The sequence below is a fragment of the Neofelis nebulosa genome, chromosome 9 (assembly GCF_028018385.1).
Source record: "Neofelis nebulosa isolate mNeoNeb1 chromosome 9, mNeoNeb1.pri, whole genome shotgun sequence".
NCBI lineage: Eukaryota > Metazoa > Chordata > Mammalia > Carnivora > Felidae > Neofelis > Neofelis nebulosa.
The window spans coordinates 97,947,876-97,962,603 of record NC_080790.1 but is presented as its reverse complement, the minus strand read 5'-3'; the positions used below and the strand labels follow the sequence as shown (position 1 = coordinate 97,962,603).

The 14,728-nt window shown below is 42.1% G+C and overlaps 1 protein-coding gene across 3 annotated transcripts in view; it reads left to right on the top strand.

Annotated features, from left to right (window-relative positions):
• Window positions 1-6,155: 6,155 nt before the first annotated feature.
• DTD1 (D-aminoacyl-tRNA deacylase 1) overlaps window positions 6,156-14,728 on the top strand; it is a 207,829-nt gene continuing 199,256 nt past the window's right edge. For 2 of the 3 annotated variants that reach the window (XR_009248792.1, XM_058684777.1), the window contains exons 1-3: window positions 6,156-6,326; window positions 11,299-11,389; window positions 12,290-12,525. Coding sequence is in view for 2 of the 3 variants with exons in the window: in XM_058684777.1 (XP_058540760.1) it covers window positions 6,284-6,326; window positions 11,299-11,389; window positions 12,290-12,525 (370 nt within the window). In the remaining variant the exon portion in view is untranslated. The remainder of the gene's footprint in view (window positions 6,327-11,298; window positions 11,390-12,289; window positions 12,526-14,728) is intronic. The other variant, XM_058684776.1, reaches the window with a different exon arrangement.

Here is a 14,728-nt window from a genome sequence, read left to right as displayed (position 1 = left end):
GTACTTGCTACCTTCCTTTTGCCTGATACTCCAAGTTTAGGATAATTTTTCTTTACAGCGTCCTGACAGCACTCAGTCATTGGCAGTGTCAGGACTCAGGGGCTCAGTTTCCAGCCCTGCCTGGTAATTGCTGCCTCACCAAACACCACAGGTGAGTTGAGGGTCACATCCAAGGTAAGGAAGTAATTTGAGAGGATTTTGTGGAAGGGATCAGATAGGCAGGGCTGAGATGTAAAGGGAGATGATTCATTTTCAGAAATACCAAATAAAAGCTATGCTGTCTAATTAACAATAGGTTTACAACCTATTGGAAATATGTACCCCCCCCCCCCCCCTCCGTGGAGTCCCAAACCTTTAGACACTTCACTTCCAGGTTCTTCTTCCTGTCTCCCTTTTGTGGGCTTATTTTTGCTGGCTTTGCAATGAGCATGCGCCAAAGAACAAAGGGAGGAGGGACTGAAAGTCTCTACATCACCTCAGGGAATGTACATTTGTTCCAGTCGGACTACTTTTTTTTTTTTAATTTATTTATTTATTTTTGGGACAGAGAGAGACAGAGCATGAACAGGGGAGGGGCAGAGAGAGAGGGAGACACAGACTCGGAAACAGGCTCCAGGCTCCGAGCCGTCAGCCCAGAGCCTGACGCGGGGCTCGAACTCACGGACCGCGAGATCGTGACCTGGCTGAAGTCGGACGCTTAACCGACTGCGCCACCCAGGCGCCCCAAGTCGGACTACTTTTTGCCTTATATGCGCATAAGCAACATCTGGGTAAGGCTGTAACCTCTGTAGTACTCAGCCAATAAGGAACCAGGGGAGGGACTTGGATGCTAGGAGATAAATTGTCTGTTGTAACTGCCCGGAGTGTGCCTGTCCATCAGACACCTGCTCTTACAAGAATGTTGATTAAAGCCTCACTTCACCATGCTCTGAGTCTCCATGTCTCTCCTTTGATTGGGTTGATGGGCTTATTTCTAACAGGGTCTTTCTGGTGATAGCGTATCAGAGGGCTATCTTGCCACGTTTATGTATTTTTTCTGTCACAGATTCAGCATATGTCAAAATGAACATGAGACTCTCCTGACCTTTGTCTATTTTCAGAGAAGAAAATCATACCCAATTGTGTACTGATGGAACCAGAAATATATCTAAGTGGCAGCAGTCAAAGAAGCAACAGTTGAGGTTCTCCTAAGCCATCGAGATCCACCTACTGGGGCTGAAAAATAAGCTTTTGGGGGGACACTGTGCTCCAGAGTGCTCTAGCATGCAGAGTGTTGGCTTTAAACACTCAGGGGAGCTCTGCTTTACCCTGAATTAGACTTTTATTCAAACTTTTTTTTTTTTTTTTTTTTTGAGAGAGAGAGAACGCAAGATGGGGAGAGAGGCAGAGGAACACAGAATCTTAAGCACTGAATTAGAGTTTTTAAGATGAATTACACGATCTATAATCATTTCCAAAATGACAGATTTGGCCCAGACAGATATGATGGATATATGTAATTGTAAAAATATGCTTAGGTTATTTGCTTCAAGATCATTTTTTTGAGATCTCCTGTATTATGTTTACTCCTCACCACAATCCAGATAAGATATTATCTTCACTTTACAGATAAGAAGACTGAGGCCAAATGAGGTTAAACCATATTTCCTAAGGTCACACAGAAAGGCGTAGAGCTGGGAGAGAAAGCAAGGGTTTTCTGGCACCAAAGCTTAAGCTTTTCGCATCATACCAACCTCCTCTCATAAAGCAGAGAGGGAGCTATTGACTATAAGCTTTGAAAAGAAACACTGAAAACTTCTTATTTTTCTAGAATCCAAATGCCAGAAAGTTCAAGTTACTGGAATGTTTTATGCTGTTGTGAGAGCCAGATCACAAATGAAAAACTACCCAGGGTTCTAAATTTATTTTTTTAATGTTTATTTGTTTTTGAGAGAGAGACACACACACAGAGTGCAAGTGGGGGAGGAGCAGAAAGAGGGGGAGACACAGAATCTGAGCAGGCTCCAGGCTCTGAGCTGTCAGCACAGAGGCTGATGTGGGGCTTGAACCCACGAACCGTGAGATCATGACCTAAGCCGAAAGTCAGATGCTTAACTGACTGAATCAACCAGGTGCCCCTTCCCTCCCCCATCAGGGTTCTATTAGAAACAGAAGTTCAGGAGCACCCGGGTGGCTCATTCAGCTAAGTGACTCTTGATCTCAGCTCAGGTCTTGATCTCAGGGTCATGAGTTTGAGCCCCGCATTGAGCCCTATGTTGGGTGTGAAGCCTACTTGAAAAAAAAGTTCAGTGAATTTGAGATAATTAGCAATTTGGCCACATATTCTATCCATTGGCTATATTACATGTTATCTAATAGAATGGTGGTTGATGATTTGGGACAGAGCAGCATCCTATATCATCAGAGAAAGGATGAAGGTGCAAAGGGAATTTTTAGTATTACGTGTATTTCTAGTGCTAAAATATGTCATATCCAGATATTACTATACACAAAAAATATCTCCCATAGCACAACTAACTCAGAAGCAGAAACTGTCTAGTTCATTTTTCACTTATTCTTTCTTCATTTGTTCATTCACCTATTCAGGTCACGTCCATAGAGTACCTACCATAGTCACCACCCTGGAGGGAATGTAAAAGTAATTATTCTATGCACAACTCACAGGTTCTGGGATGAACAGTTACTTCTTTGTCTCCGATTTATATCAGGTTAATAACATCTTCTATTTAAAATGGCTGGAAATGGACAGTTCATTAACACAGTGTCTTCAGAAAAGTACTCCTATTTGGAATTTGTGGCAGAGACTGTTGACTTTTTCTTCCACAGGAGTATTTGTCAAAGTCTATTGCCTCTTTGAAAGGAAAGTGGGGCCACATCAGTAAGAGGGTGTGAGTGAGTGATGAGCCATTTCCTGGGCATGGGCTCCTCTTCCTGAGGCCCCTCCCACTGGAGAAGCAGGAAGGTGGGCCTGAGCCATCTGACTAGACCATTCGGATAAAGACAACTCCTAAAGAATGGTAGAACAACAAAACAAGGGATGCCTAGCTGGCTCAGTTGGTAGCATGTGCAAATCTCAGGGTTGTGAGCTCGAGCCCCACGTTGGGTGTAGAGATTACTTAAAAAGAAAAAAAATTTTTCAATATGAAATTTATTGTCAAATTGGTTTCCATACAACACCCAGTGCTCATCCCAACAGGTGCCCTCCTCAATGCCCACCCCCCACCCCCCATCAACCCTCACTTTATTTTCAGTTTTTAAGAGTCTCTTATGGTTTGGCTCCCTCCCTCCCTTTTTTTTTTCCTTCCCTTCCCCTCCCCCCATGGTCTTCTGTTAAGTTTCTCAGGATCCACATAAGAGTGAAAACATATGGTATCTGTCTTTCTCTGTGTGACTTATTTCACTTAGCATAACACTCTCCAGTTCCATCCACGTTGCTACAAAAGGCCATATTTCATTCTTTCCCATTGCCACGTAGTATTCCATTGTATATATAAGCCACATTTTCTTTATCCATTCCTCAGTTGATGGACATTTAGGCTCTTTCCATAATTTGGCTATTGTTGAAAGTGCTGCTATAAACACTGGGGTACAAGTGCCCCTATGCATTAGCACTCCTGTATCTCTTGGGTAAATTCCTAGCAGTGCTATTGCTGGGTCACAGGGTAGATGTATTCTTAATTTTTTGAGGCACCTCCACACTGTTTTCCAGAGCAGCTGCACCAGTTTGCATTCCCACCAAAAGTGCAAGAGGGTTCTCGTTTCTCCATATCCTCTCCAGCGTCTATAGTCTCCTGATTTGTTCATTTTAGCCACTCTGACTGGCATGAGGTGGTATCTCAGTGTGGTTTTGATTTGTATTTCCCTGATGAGGAGTGTCATTGAGCATCTTTTCATGTGCCTGTTGGCCATTTGGATGTCTTCTTTAGAGAAGTGTCTATTTATGTCTTCTGTCCATTTCTTCACTGGATTATTTGTTTTTCAGGGAGAGAGAGACTCTTAAGCAGACTCCATGCCCAGCATGACTGTGAGATTATGACCTGAGCTGATATCAAGAGTTGGATGCTTAACCAACTGAGCCACCCAGGTGCCCCTTATTAGTGTTGTTTGTAAATATTATAGAAATCAATATTTAACAATTTTTCTTAGTTGTAATTTCTAATATAGTAAATCTCCTTGGATATAAGCTAGATAAGCAAAAGCTATTTGGGGTGTTCCATAGTTTTTAGTAATGTAAAGGGGTCTTGACGTGGTTGTGCCTGGCTGGCTCAGTCGGTAGAACATGTGACTCTTGGAGTCATTGGGGGCAGAGTTTCTTAAAAAAAATTAAAAATATGGGGCACCTGGGTGGCTCAGTTGGTTGCTTAATTGATTCAGCTCTGACAGTTTGTAAGTTTGAGCCCTCAGCTGAGAGCCCTCTTCGGATCCTTTGTCCAGCCCCCTCCAACGCACTGGTTCTCCAGTTAATCTTTGTCAGTTTAATTGTCAGACCCAGCCAGAGACCCTAGGAGTGAGAAAAACTTAAAATCTGAAATTTGTTTACATTAAATCAGCAGAGCTTAAACATTTTACCTCAAGACCCCTTTCAAGTTTTTGTTTTTTTTTTTAAATTTTTTTTTTTTTTTTTGTCAACATTTTTTATTTATTTTTGGGACAGAGAGAGACAGAGCATGAACGGGGGAGGGGCAGAGAGAGAGGGAGACACAGAATCGGAAACAGGCTCCAGGCTCCGAGCCATCAGCCCAGAGCCTGACGCGGGGCTCGAACTCACGGACCGCGAGATCGTGACCTGGCTGAAGTCGGACGCTTAACCGACTGCGCCACCCAGGCGCCCCAAGACCCCTTTCAAGTTTTTAAAAAATTTTTAAGTTTATTTATTTTGAAAGAGAAAAGTACAAATAGTTATTTAAATTTTACATGACAGAGTGGCCTTCATAAGAAAATGAAGACCTGAAGAAACAGTTAGACCTGTGTATTCTTATGCTATTTATTTTTTATTATTTTATTAAACATTTTTTAAAGATGTTTATTTTTTTTAAGAGAGAGAGACAGAGTCTGAGCAGGGGAGGGGCAGAGAGAGAGGGAGACACAGAATCCAAAGTAGGCTCCAGGCTCTGAGCTGTCAGCACAGATGCCAACGAATGCTCTTCAAGCACAGGGCTGGAATCCATGAACGGTGAGATCATGACCTAAGCCAAAGTCAGACGCCCAACCGACTGAGGCACCCAGGCACCCCCTTTTACGCTATTTTTGATGGAGAGTGGACATCATGGAGGAATATGACAGGCCAAGGAGTATGAGGTAAGCATAGTAAACTGGAGGAAACTTTGAAAGGCCTGTTTGTTCTTGCCATCCCTTTGTCTTTGGAGATACGAGTGCACCTCTCACCTATGGGTTTATGGGGTGTTTCAGGATAGAAGGGTGGGAGGAAGGTCAGAGTGACTTTCCTGCTTCTGCCTCTTTCTCAAGCTCCATTAAAGTATTCAATATGCCAACGTGCCATATTTTGGGATAGCCTGTTCTTAATACCCAGTAATAACTAGAAGGCACACGGAAAGGGGCTTTATTTTTATCAGTGATAATAATTTGTTAGGGTAATACTTGTACAGTCCTTTGCGGCTTTCAAATCATTTTTACACAGTCTATTTTATTTACACCTCCTCTAACAACCCTGGATGGGGGAGCTGCTAAGTATTAGTATTAGAGAAACGCACTACCATGGCATGGTTAAGTCGAATGAATACTTACATACTGTAGTTAAATGGCTATTTTAGGCAGCAGATTCTGTTCTGTCTGGTTTCTGAGAAGCACTGAGGCAGGAAAACAAGAGAAAAGGAATTTGGGAACATCTGGACGGAAGGGTGGAAGGAGGAACACGGGATTAGGATTCAGAACAAAGCTGGGATTTAGGGATGATTGGCTCTTAGGTCGGAGATGTGAGAAACATCCGGTGCAGAAACTGCGGTTTGGGCACAACTGAGTCTGGGTAGGGGGTGACAGCTGGGCGCGGGTTTCTGGGTCCCAGGGTCCGAGCTGGGCCCACCTGTGGCCTGGGCGGGACTGAGGGAGGGGCGGGGCCTATCACCAGGTGGGCGTGACCTATGCAGGCGAGGCCAACCTGTAGGTGGGCGTGGCCAACGTAGGAGGGCCGCCGCCAACCGGGTCTGACTGGGCCGTCCGGCGCGCTTCCTGGTGTCACCCCCAGAGGGCGCCGGCCACTGAGCCGCACGCAGAGCCGGGAGGCCGGAAGGAGCGCGGCGCCGCCCCACTCGCCCCAACCGCCGCCATGAAAGCCGTGGTGCAGCGCGTCACCCGGGCCAGCGTCACAGGTCAGTCGGGCGGGGCCGGGGCCGGGCCCGGGAGGAGCCACCCCTGACCCCGCTCCCGGCTGTCCCCGGCCGCCCCCGCGAGGGTTCCCCCGCGCCGTCCCCGGGGCCCTTCCAGCCGCCAGCGGCCCTGGCGAGCTCGGCCCCCGCAGCCCCAAGTCCCCGGGCCGGCTCCGGGCGTCGCCGCGGCTGCAGAGCCGTCCACGTGCCCGGCGAGCCCCGGCGCGGCCCTGGCTGCAGGGCTCCGTTTTGGGTTCACGCTAAACGCGCCTTATTATTACCGTTTTTTGTTTGTTTTGTTTTTTGTTTTTGTTTGTTTGTTTGTTTTGGTCCTGACTACCGGGTGGCAGAATTTCCGAGCATCCCCGCGGCCCGTTCTTCGGTGGAATGTTGCACAAACAACACGTAGGCAGCATTTCCGGAGCAAGGACCCCCTCCCCCTTCCCTTTATAATGTTCTATTTTAAATTTCCTATTTTTGCCCATTGTCTAAATGTCCCAATGTTTATGGAGCTTGACTGCCAATAAAATGCACAGATATGAAGAGTTGTTCTTACGGTTGAGTTGTGACAGTTATGTACACGTGACCAGCGCCCCATAAGACAGAATGTTCCCCGCGTGAGGACACCTCTCACTCGCCTAACCCTGCAGGGATGGGGTCAGAATCTAAAGAATCTTGGATGAAATGTTTCTCTTTGCCACCAGTTTCTTGTGGACCAAGCCACCCGACCATTAGTCATCGCTGGATCTACTGTAGTCTAGTTTGAACATCAGGGGTGCAGATGATTAATGTATATAAGGTAGTCGTTTTAAAAACAAACCCAGTTAAAAAGATGTTAAAAAAATTAATGACTAATTTTAGATTGTCTTCTAGACTTCGGTTTGTTTTGTTTTGTTTTTGCAGAATTATACTATTGTCTCAGTCCAAGTATTTCCAGATAGACTTTTCTTCCAGCCGAGTCTACACCAAGTACATGTTCTTATGTCCATAAAAGTATAAATCTAAAAAAAACGAAGCAACAGAATCCCGTAAAGAAACAACCAAACCCAGGAAAACCATATATTTACATCAGAGGGTCTACTTTTCAACCCTGCCTAGTGATTTCTAAGTTGTTCTGTTAACTCGTTTTGGATATGGTCCTGAAATAGCAAGGAACAGAATAGCATTGGGATTTATGGGATTTTAAAACGAAGGTTTTTTGGCATTTCAGTTAATATTTAAATTCACGGAAACTGGGAAAATTAGTAGATGAGAAGATTTTTTGTCTCTTTGAGCAAAATTTTACATTCTACTCCATATGGTCATCACCAATGAGTGAAGTTTGGAGAATTTTAATCTTCTCTTACTTGAACTCTTCATTCTGCTGATCTGGAATATTGAAAACATGTGTTTTGTGAGATTTGCTAAATTGTTTGATTTTAATTTACAATTTAAATTGTATGCTCTTGTTAAAAACCAACAAACCTGCCTGTTAAACAAGTTAAGGGTATTAAAAAAAGATACAGGTATTAATTGTGGGAAGGTTTTGAATAAAATGGAATTCTTTCTCAGTGCTGGAGGGACCTTCAAGGTAGGCAGGCCTTCTAGTTCAATTGTAATGGAAAGACATTTTCTGATTCCTTTAGAATGTGACTGGCTTCACTGAAATGTGGTTGTACATGAATGGCATTTTATTTCAGAGGTTCTAAAATGTCACTTCTGATTTTATGGTTGGGACAGACTACAGTGTTAGGATTCATATTTTATTATATGACAGGCTCACTTAATGAGATTGGTCAAGCACATTTTGATGCCTTAGCATGGTTATTGTGATAATCTAATTTTAAAAACTTTATTATGGAACACTTCAAATGTATTTGTTTGGTTACACAGGCAGCAAAGTGTGGTAACCATGTCCCATTCCTCAGCTTCAGCAGCTAAAATTTGAATAGAATCATGTTGGGAAGAGGTTCTGAAATGCGTTTGAATGAATGAGTTAATTTGAGAGGTTGTGAATTCTTCTCAAAGAAGTGGTCAGAGATGATGCCAGTATACATGGGAAATTGACCAAAGATCTCAGGTCTTTTCTAGTCCTGTGATCTGTTGCCTAAAATGGTGATTCTCAAGTTTTTTCCCCTTGAAAATCCATTTGCCTATAATAAAAGATCCTTTTGAACCTTCTGGTTCTTCTACTTGTCGCTGGAGGTGGGGAGCAAAACTACTCTAGCATAAGAGAGCAGCTAACTGTGTCATATACAGGCTTTGGGGCATAATTTGTTTCTTATTAAAGCAATAGTACATTATAAAAATGTTGAAACTCCTCAGATAGTGATTTGAATCACTTTAAATACTGATTCTGCTTTTGAGAATATTCTAAGAAGAGAATCCTAATTATAGGAAAAGATTTAGAGCATGAATAGCAGAGCATGGAGCATTCTTACAGGGCAGTGAAACTACTCTATGATAATGTAAGGTGGATACATGTCATTATATATTTGTCCAACAAATCTATAGAATATCACATCAAGAGTGAACCCTAATGTAAACTATGGACTTTGAATGATAATGTTGTGCCAGTGCAGGTTCATCAATTGTAAGGAATGTTCGTTCCCCTTCGGTGGGGGATGTTGACAATGGGGAAGCTATGCATTATGGGGGCAGTGAGTATAGGGGAATCTCTATACCTTTGCTCAGTTTTGTTGTGAACCTAAAACTGCTTTAAATTGTAAAATGTAAAGTCTAGTATTCAAAGATTTTCACCACAGTGTTATTTATTGAAGTGAGAATTTTGAAACAAGCCATATATCCAGCCAAATGAGATGGTTAGTTGGTCCATTGGATGGAATGCAACTGTTCCACTTGATGGGATGCAACTATTAAAAGATGTTTAGTGGGCGCCTGGGTGGCTCAGTCGGTTGAGCGTCCGACTTCAGCTCAGGTCACGATCTCGCGGTCCCTGAGTTCGAGCCCCGCGTCAGGCTCTGGGCTGATGGCTCGGAGCCTGGAGCCTGTTTCCGATTCTGTGTCTCCCTCTCTCTCTGCCCCTCCCCCGTTCATGCTCTGTCTCTCTCTGTCTCAAAAATGAATAAACGTTAAAAAAAAAAAAAAAAAAAAGATTTTCCTAAACATCTTTTTTTTTTTTAATTTTTTTTTTCAACGTTTTTTATTTTTATTTTTGGGACAGAGAGAGACAGAGCATGAACGGGGGAGGGGCAGAGAGAGAAGGAGACACAGAATCGGAAACAGGCTCCAGGCTCCGAGCCATCAGCCCAGAGCCTGACGCGGGGCTCGAACTCAGGGACCGCGAGATCGTGACCTGAGCTGAAGTCGGACGCTCAACCGACTGAGCCACCCAGGCGCCCCAGGAAAATCTTATAACGTGAAAAAATCCTTATGCAATGTTAAGAGAAAAGGTGGAACACAAAAATTCATGTATGTTATTGCAGTAATTGAAAACAAATATAAAGTAAAACGTATGAATAGAGAAAATATCAAAGGGAAATTATTGAAATATTGAAGCGCTTGTCTTTGGGTGTTCTTTTTTCCTTCCTGTTTCTTATATTTTCCAAATTTTCTATGTTGTGTATGCATTAGTTTAATGGTGGATATAACTCAATAACCATTCTTTTTAAGCTTTTAAAACATACTATGGGGAAAATTTGAAAAATATTTTGATATTGTAAGAAAATAATATTGATTTATTTAAAGCACAAATAAAGCTTGATTGTGTTCTAAAGCAACAAGCCAGCCACCCCAGTTGTTTACTGCTTATTTCAGGTAGATTATTCCTGTTTCAGCTTCTGAGTCATTGGCTCAAAGGACAGTAAATCATTCATAGTCCATTGTAAGAAAAGTAGCACAGAAGAAAATATTTTTTTAGCATAAAAAGAAGAGAAATTAAGCTTTACTGATACTTTGTTTGGAATGGGTTGATGCTGATGCTTCCCTGGGGTCTGCATAGCAGGTGATCCCTTGTCAGGGTGAAGGAAGGGGGGGGGGGGTTTCTCATTCTTTCCTTAACTTGCTGGATATTATAACATGTTACAGTCTATGATGCCTTTTCAGATATATTTATAGATATTATCTAGCAGACGCAAACAAGAAAATGGCAGAGTTGACCCTTCTCCCGATTGGAATGTTAGGTTAATAGATGGTAAAATAACAAGATGTCAGTAACATGATGAGATTTGGCAAAAAGTTGGCCAAAAATATGGACAGTTATGAAGATTAACATTTGAAATACGGATTTAGGTTCACTGTAACAATGATGGATCTTAGCTTAAGAACTGAACCAGCACTGAGATACTGCCTAATGGTGGTAGAGCTATGCATTTGACTATAAATACATGCACAAATGTTTGGAATATATGTTTAGAGATTTGTTTTTTTGTGGATGAGGTACATGATTGAAAGGGATTTGGAGGTCATTGGCTTAGAATACAAACTTGAGTACTAAACTAGGACATAATAGAAGTTTGCTGACTTGAAGCTTAACTTTTAAACTATGGTTTGTGTATATATTTATCTTCTTGCAGTAAGAAAAATTCTTTTTCTGACATAAATGTTTATTATTTTGTACTATCTGTATATTATGTACCATATTTGCTAATTCTGAAGAAAAGCAAGCATCTCCTTTCAGAGAATTAGTGCAGCTGGGCTGGATTCCCTGGGGAGGAAAACTCTTGTGTTTTTACAGACAGGCAAACTCTATCATGGAAAGTTTGAGGTATCCTGCCCAAGGTAACACAGAAGAAAATGTGGCCCTAAAAGTTAGCTTAATGGTTGTTAGCTCGTTCATTCCAGATATAAAATCAGAAAGGACCTAAATCTTGATAGTCTTACTGCATTTATGAAACTCATTTTTCAATACCCACTGACTTTACCAAAGAAGTTCTAAGAAGTATGTGTGATGTTTAAACATTCTTGTGGTTACTTAAAAGTTCATCATGGCACCTGTTTGGTTCTGAGTTTCTTTCCTCTTTTGTTTCCTTTCTAGTTGGAGGAGAGCAAATAAGTGCAATTGGACGGGGAATCTGTGTGTTGCTGGGTATTTCTCTGGAAGATACACAGAAGGAACTGGAGCACATGTAAGAGGCGGATTTCTAAGTCATTTCTGTTTGAATGGGATATGTACTGGATATATCTGTAGCTCTGTATTTCTACCTGCCTAGCTATCTGAATTATGTATATACATACACTGGGAACTTCCATGATATTTTGTTTCTGTGAAGTGAGCCCCTGTTACTTTTTTTGTCTGTCCTGTTTGATTTAATGTGGTTATCTCTGTGTTTCAGATGAGGGGGCCAAGGAAGAGTAATTTGTCAGATGATACCCACCAAGTCAGCAGCAGAGCTGGACCCAACAGCCTCGGTCCCTATTTGCTGCTATATCCATGAACCATTCTCTTAATAAAACGGAACTTGTTTTCTTATGAATGATTTCTGTTTCCAGTTTGAACAGTATGATCTGGGCACCATTTATCCATTTAAAAAATGTCCAGTTGTTCATCATACACATAGGGTCTGGAGCTCTGATAATTCACTGACTTGCCTAAGATCATGAACATGTATTTAGCAAAAAGCCTGAATTCAAATTAGAATCTATGCTACCTGGGGCGCCTGGGTGGCTCAGTTGGTTACGTGTTTGACTTTGGCTCAGGTCATGATCTCGCCGTTGATGGGTTCAAGCCCCACGTCAGGCTCTGTGCTGACAGCTCAGAGCCTGGAGCCTGTTTCTGATTCTGTGTCTCTCTCTCTGCCCCTCCCCTGCTCATGCTCTGTCTCTCTATCTCTCGAAAATAAATAAACATTAGAAAAAAATTAAAAAAAAAATCATCTAGGCTACCTGACTTGGAAGCTGGTGCTCTTTTTACTGAGGTAGAGGAGTTTGTTGTTATGTTCTTTTTCAACAGGTGACACTTTGGGGGTATGGATGTGTTGGGAGCTTATGATTCTTCAGGTTTCTCTAACCACTGTTTTCCTGCTTAGGGTCAGAAAGATTTTAAACCTGCGTGTGTTTGAGGATGAGAGTGGGAAACACTGGTCGAAGAGTGTGATGGACAAACAGTATGAGGTGCTGTGCATCAGCCAGTTCACCCTCCAGTGCGTGCTCAAGGGGAACAAGCCTGACTTTCACCTGGCAATGCCCACAGAGCAGGCAGAAAGCTTCTACAACAGCTTCCTGGAGCAGCTGCGCAAGACCTACAGGCCGGAGCTCATCAAAGGTAGGCAGAAGGGTGAGCTGCCCAAGAGGAGAGTCTCTGGCATACTTCTAGGCAGGTCGAAAAGAGAATCTGCGATTATGACATCTCTTTTTCCAGAAAGTTTGTTGTTTGTGCTTATCACTTAAAACAATGTAGTGGCTGCTGCTACTACTGTTGTGGTAGGAGTTCTCTGAATGCCACGGATACTGTTTACTCTTTTTCATTCTTTATTTTTTTAATGTTTATTTATTTATTTTGGGAGAGAGAGACTGTGAGTGCCTGCATGTGTGAGGGAGGGGCAGAGAGAGGGAGAGAGAGAATTCCAAGCAGGCTCCTTGCTGTCAGCGCAGAGCCCCATTTGGGACGTGATTCCACGAACCGTGAGATCATGACCTGAGCCAAAATCAAGAGGCAACGCTTCACCAGCTGAGTCACCCAGGCACCCCACCCTTTTTCATTCTTCTGTTCACATTTGAAATATTTAGCAACCCAGAAGTGTGTTTGATATAGTGGTGTTTAATGTTGCTTGCTTATGATGTCTGACAGAGAAGACAATGCAGGTACAAATGTGAGTCAAGTGGCATTTTATTTAAAAATTTTTTAAATTTATTTTTGAGAGAGAGAGAGAGAGAGAGAGAAAGAAAGAGAGAAAGAGCATGAGTGAGGGAGAAGCAGGGAGAGACAGAGACACAGAATCTGAAGCAAGCTCCAGACTCTGAGCTGTCAGCATAGAGCCCCATGTGGGACTCAAATCCCTGAACTGTGAGATCATGACCTGAGCCGAAGTCAGACGATTAACTGACTGAGCCACCCAGGCGCCCTATAGCCACGTGTCATTTTAAATTTCTAGTAGCCATATTAAAAAAAAGTAAAAAGAAACAAGTGAAATTAATTTTATTTAGTTTTATTTACTTATTTATTTAAAAGTTTATTTACTTATTTTGAGAAAGAGAGAGAGAGAGAAAGAACATGAGCAGGGAAGGGGTAGAGAGAGAAGAAGAGAATCCCAAGCAGGCGCCACACTTGTCAGCGCAGAGTCCAATGTGGGACTTGAAATCACGAACCGGGAGATCATGACCTAAGCTGATGTCAAGAGTCAGATGCTTAACTGACTGAACCACCCAGGCGCCCCTGGAATTAATTTTAAAAGTATATTTTATTTAACTCAGTATATCCAAAATAGTATGATTTCACCTTTTAATCAATATAAAAAGTTATTGAGATAATTTTCATTCTTTTTTTTGTGCTAAAGTCATCTAAATCTGGTGTGTAGTTTATACATATAGCCCATCTAAATTTGGACCAGCCACATTTCAAGTACCCAATAGCTGTGTGTGTGTAATGGCTATCATATTGGATAGTGAAGGTTTAGGTCTTTACTTAACTGTTTATTGGAAGGAATGCCAACCTAGTTTGAGATTTAGTCTAGAAAATGCCTTACTCTAGTGGTCTTGGTTTACGGGAGAATTATGAATCTGAAATTATGTGTCTTTTTAAAAAGGGGACCATTCATTTCTAGTCTGTTTTCAGGTTTCTGGAGGGCAGATTGCATTTAATACCATCATGTTTTGTCTTTTTCTTCAGTTATTAGAATGTTTAGCCTCCTTTGGTAATACATCTCAGTGTGAGACTTTCCTAAGAATGTCTCAATATCTAATTACAGTTTCTTTTGCTGCCATCATACCCTTTTATAGACATCTAAGAGTTGTTAACAGTTAACTCTGTGGTATCTCCTATACTTTGACTTTCTCTGGAAGAAACAAACCCTGATCCCTTATTTATTGTATCTGTTTTCAACCTTAAGTAAGAAAAGTTACTGCCTAATTTTGAAGCTCTGTAGCAAAGCCCCACATTGAGGGTTATCAGCTCATCAGATTACTTACGTTTAGAAGAGTGATATTCCTATTCCTCTTTGGGATTTCCTTTTATCTTATTTCTCACTTGTGTAAGGTGTCTCTTTGCCATGATCAGGACATCCCTGCCTTAAATCCCACTCTTTACTTGGGTCCTGGTTGAACGGAATGTATTTGCCTCTTCTGGAAATAATCCAAGTTTAGAGCTCCATTCACAAGTCTGGTCATGGATGTCTCCAGTGTTTTCTCCCACCCTGTGTCAACGGGGTTCCTTCTGCATGGCCTTGCTGCAAACATATTTCTTCCAAAATTCAGTAGTTAAGTCTTCTGAATAATTATTTTTCTTTGCTGAGCTGGGGATTAAATGGTGT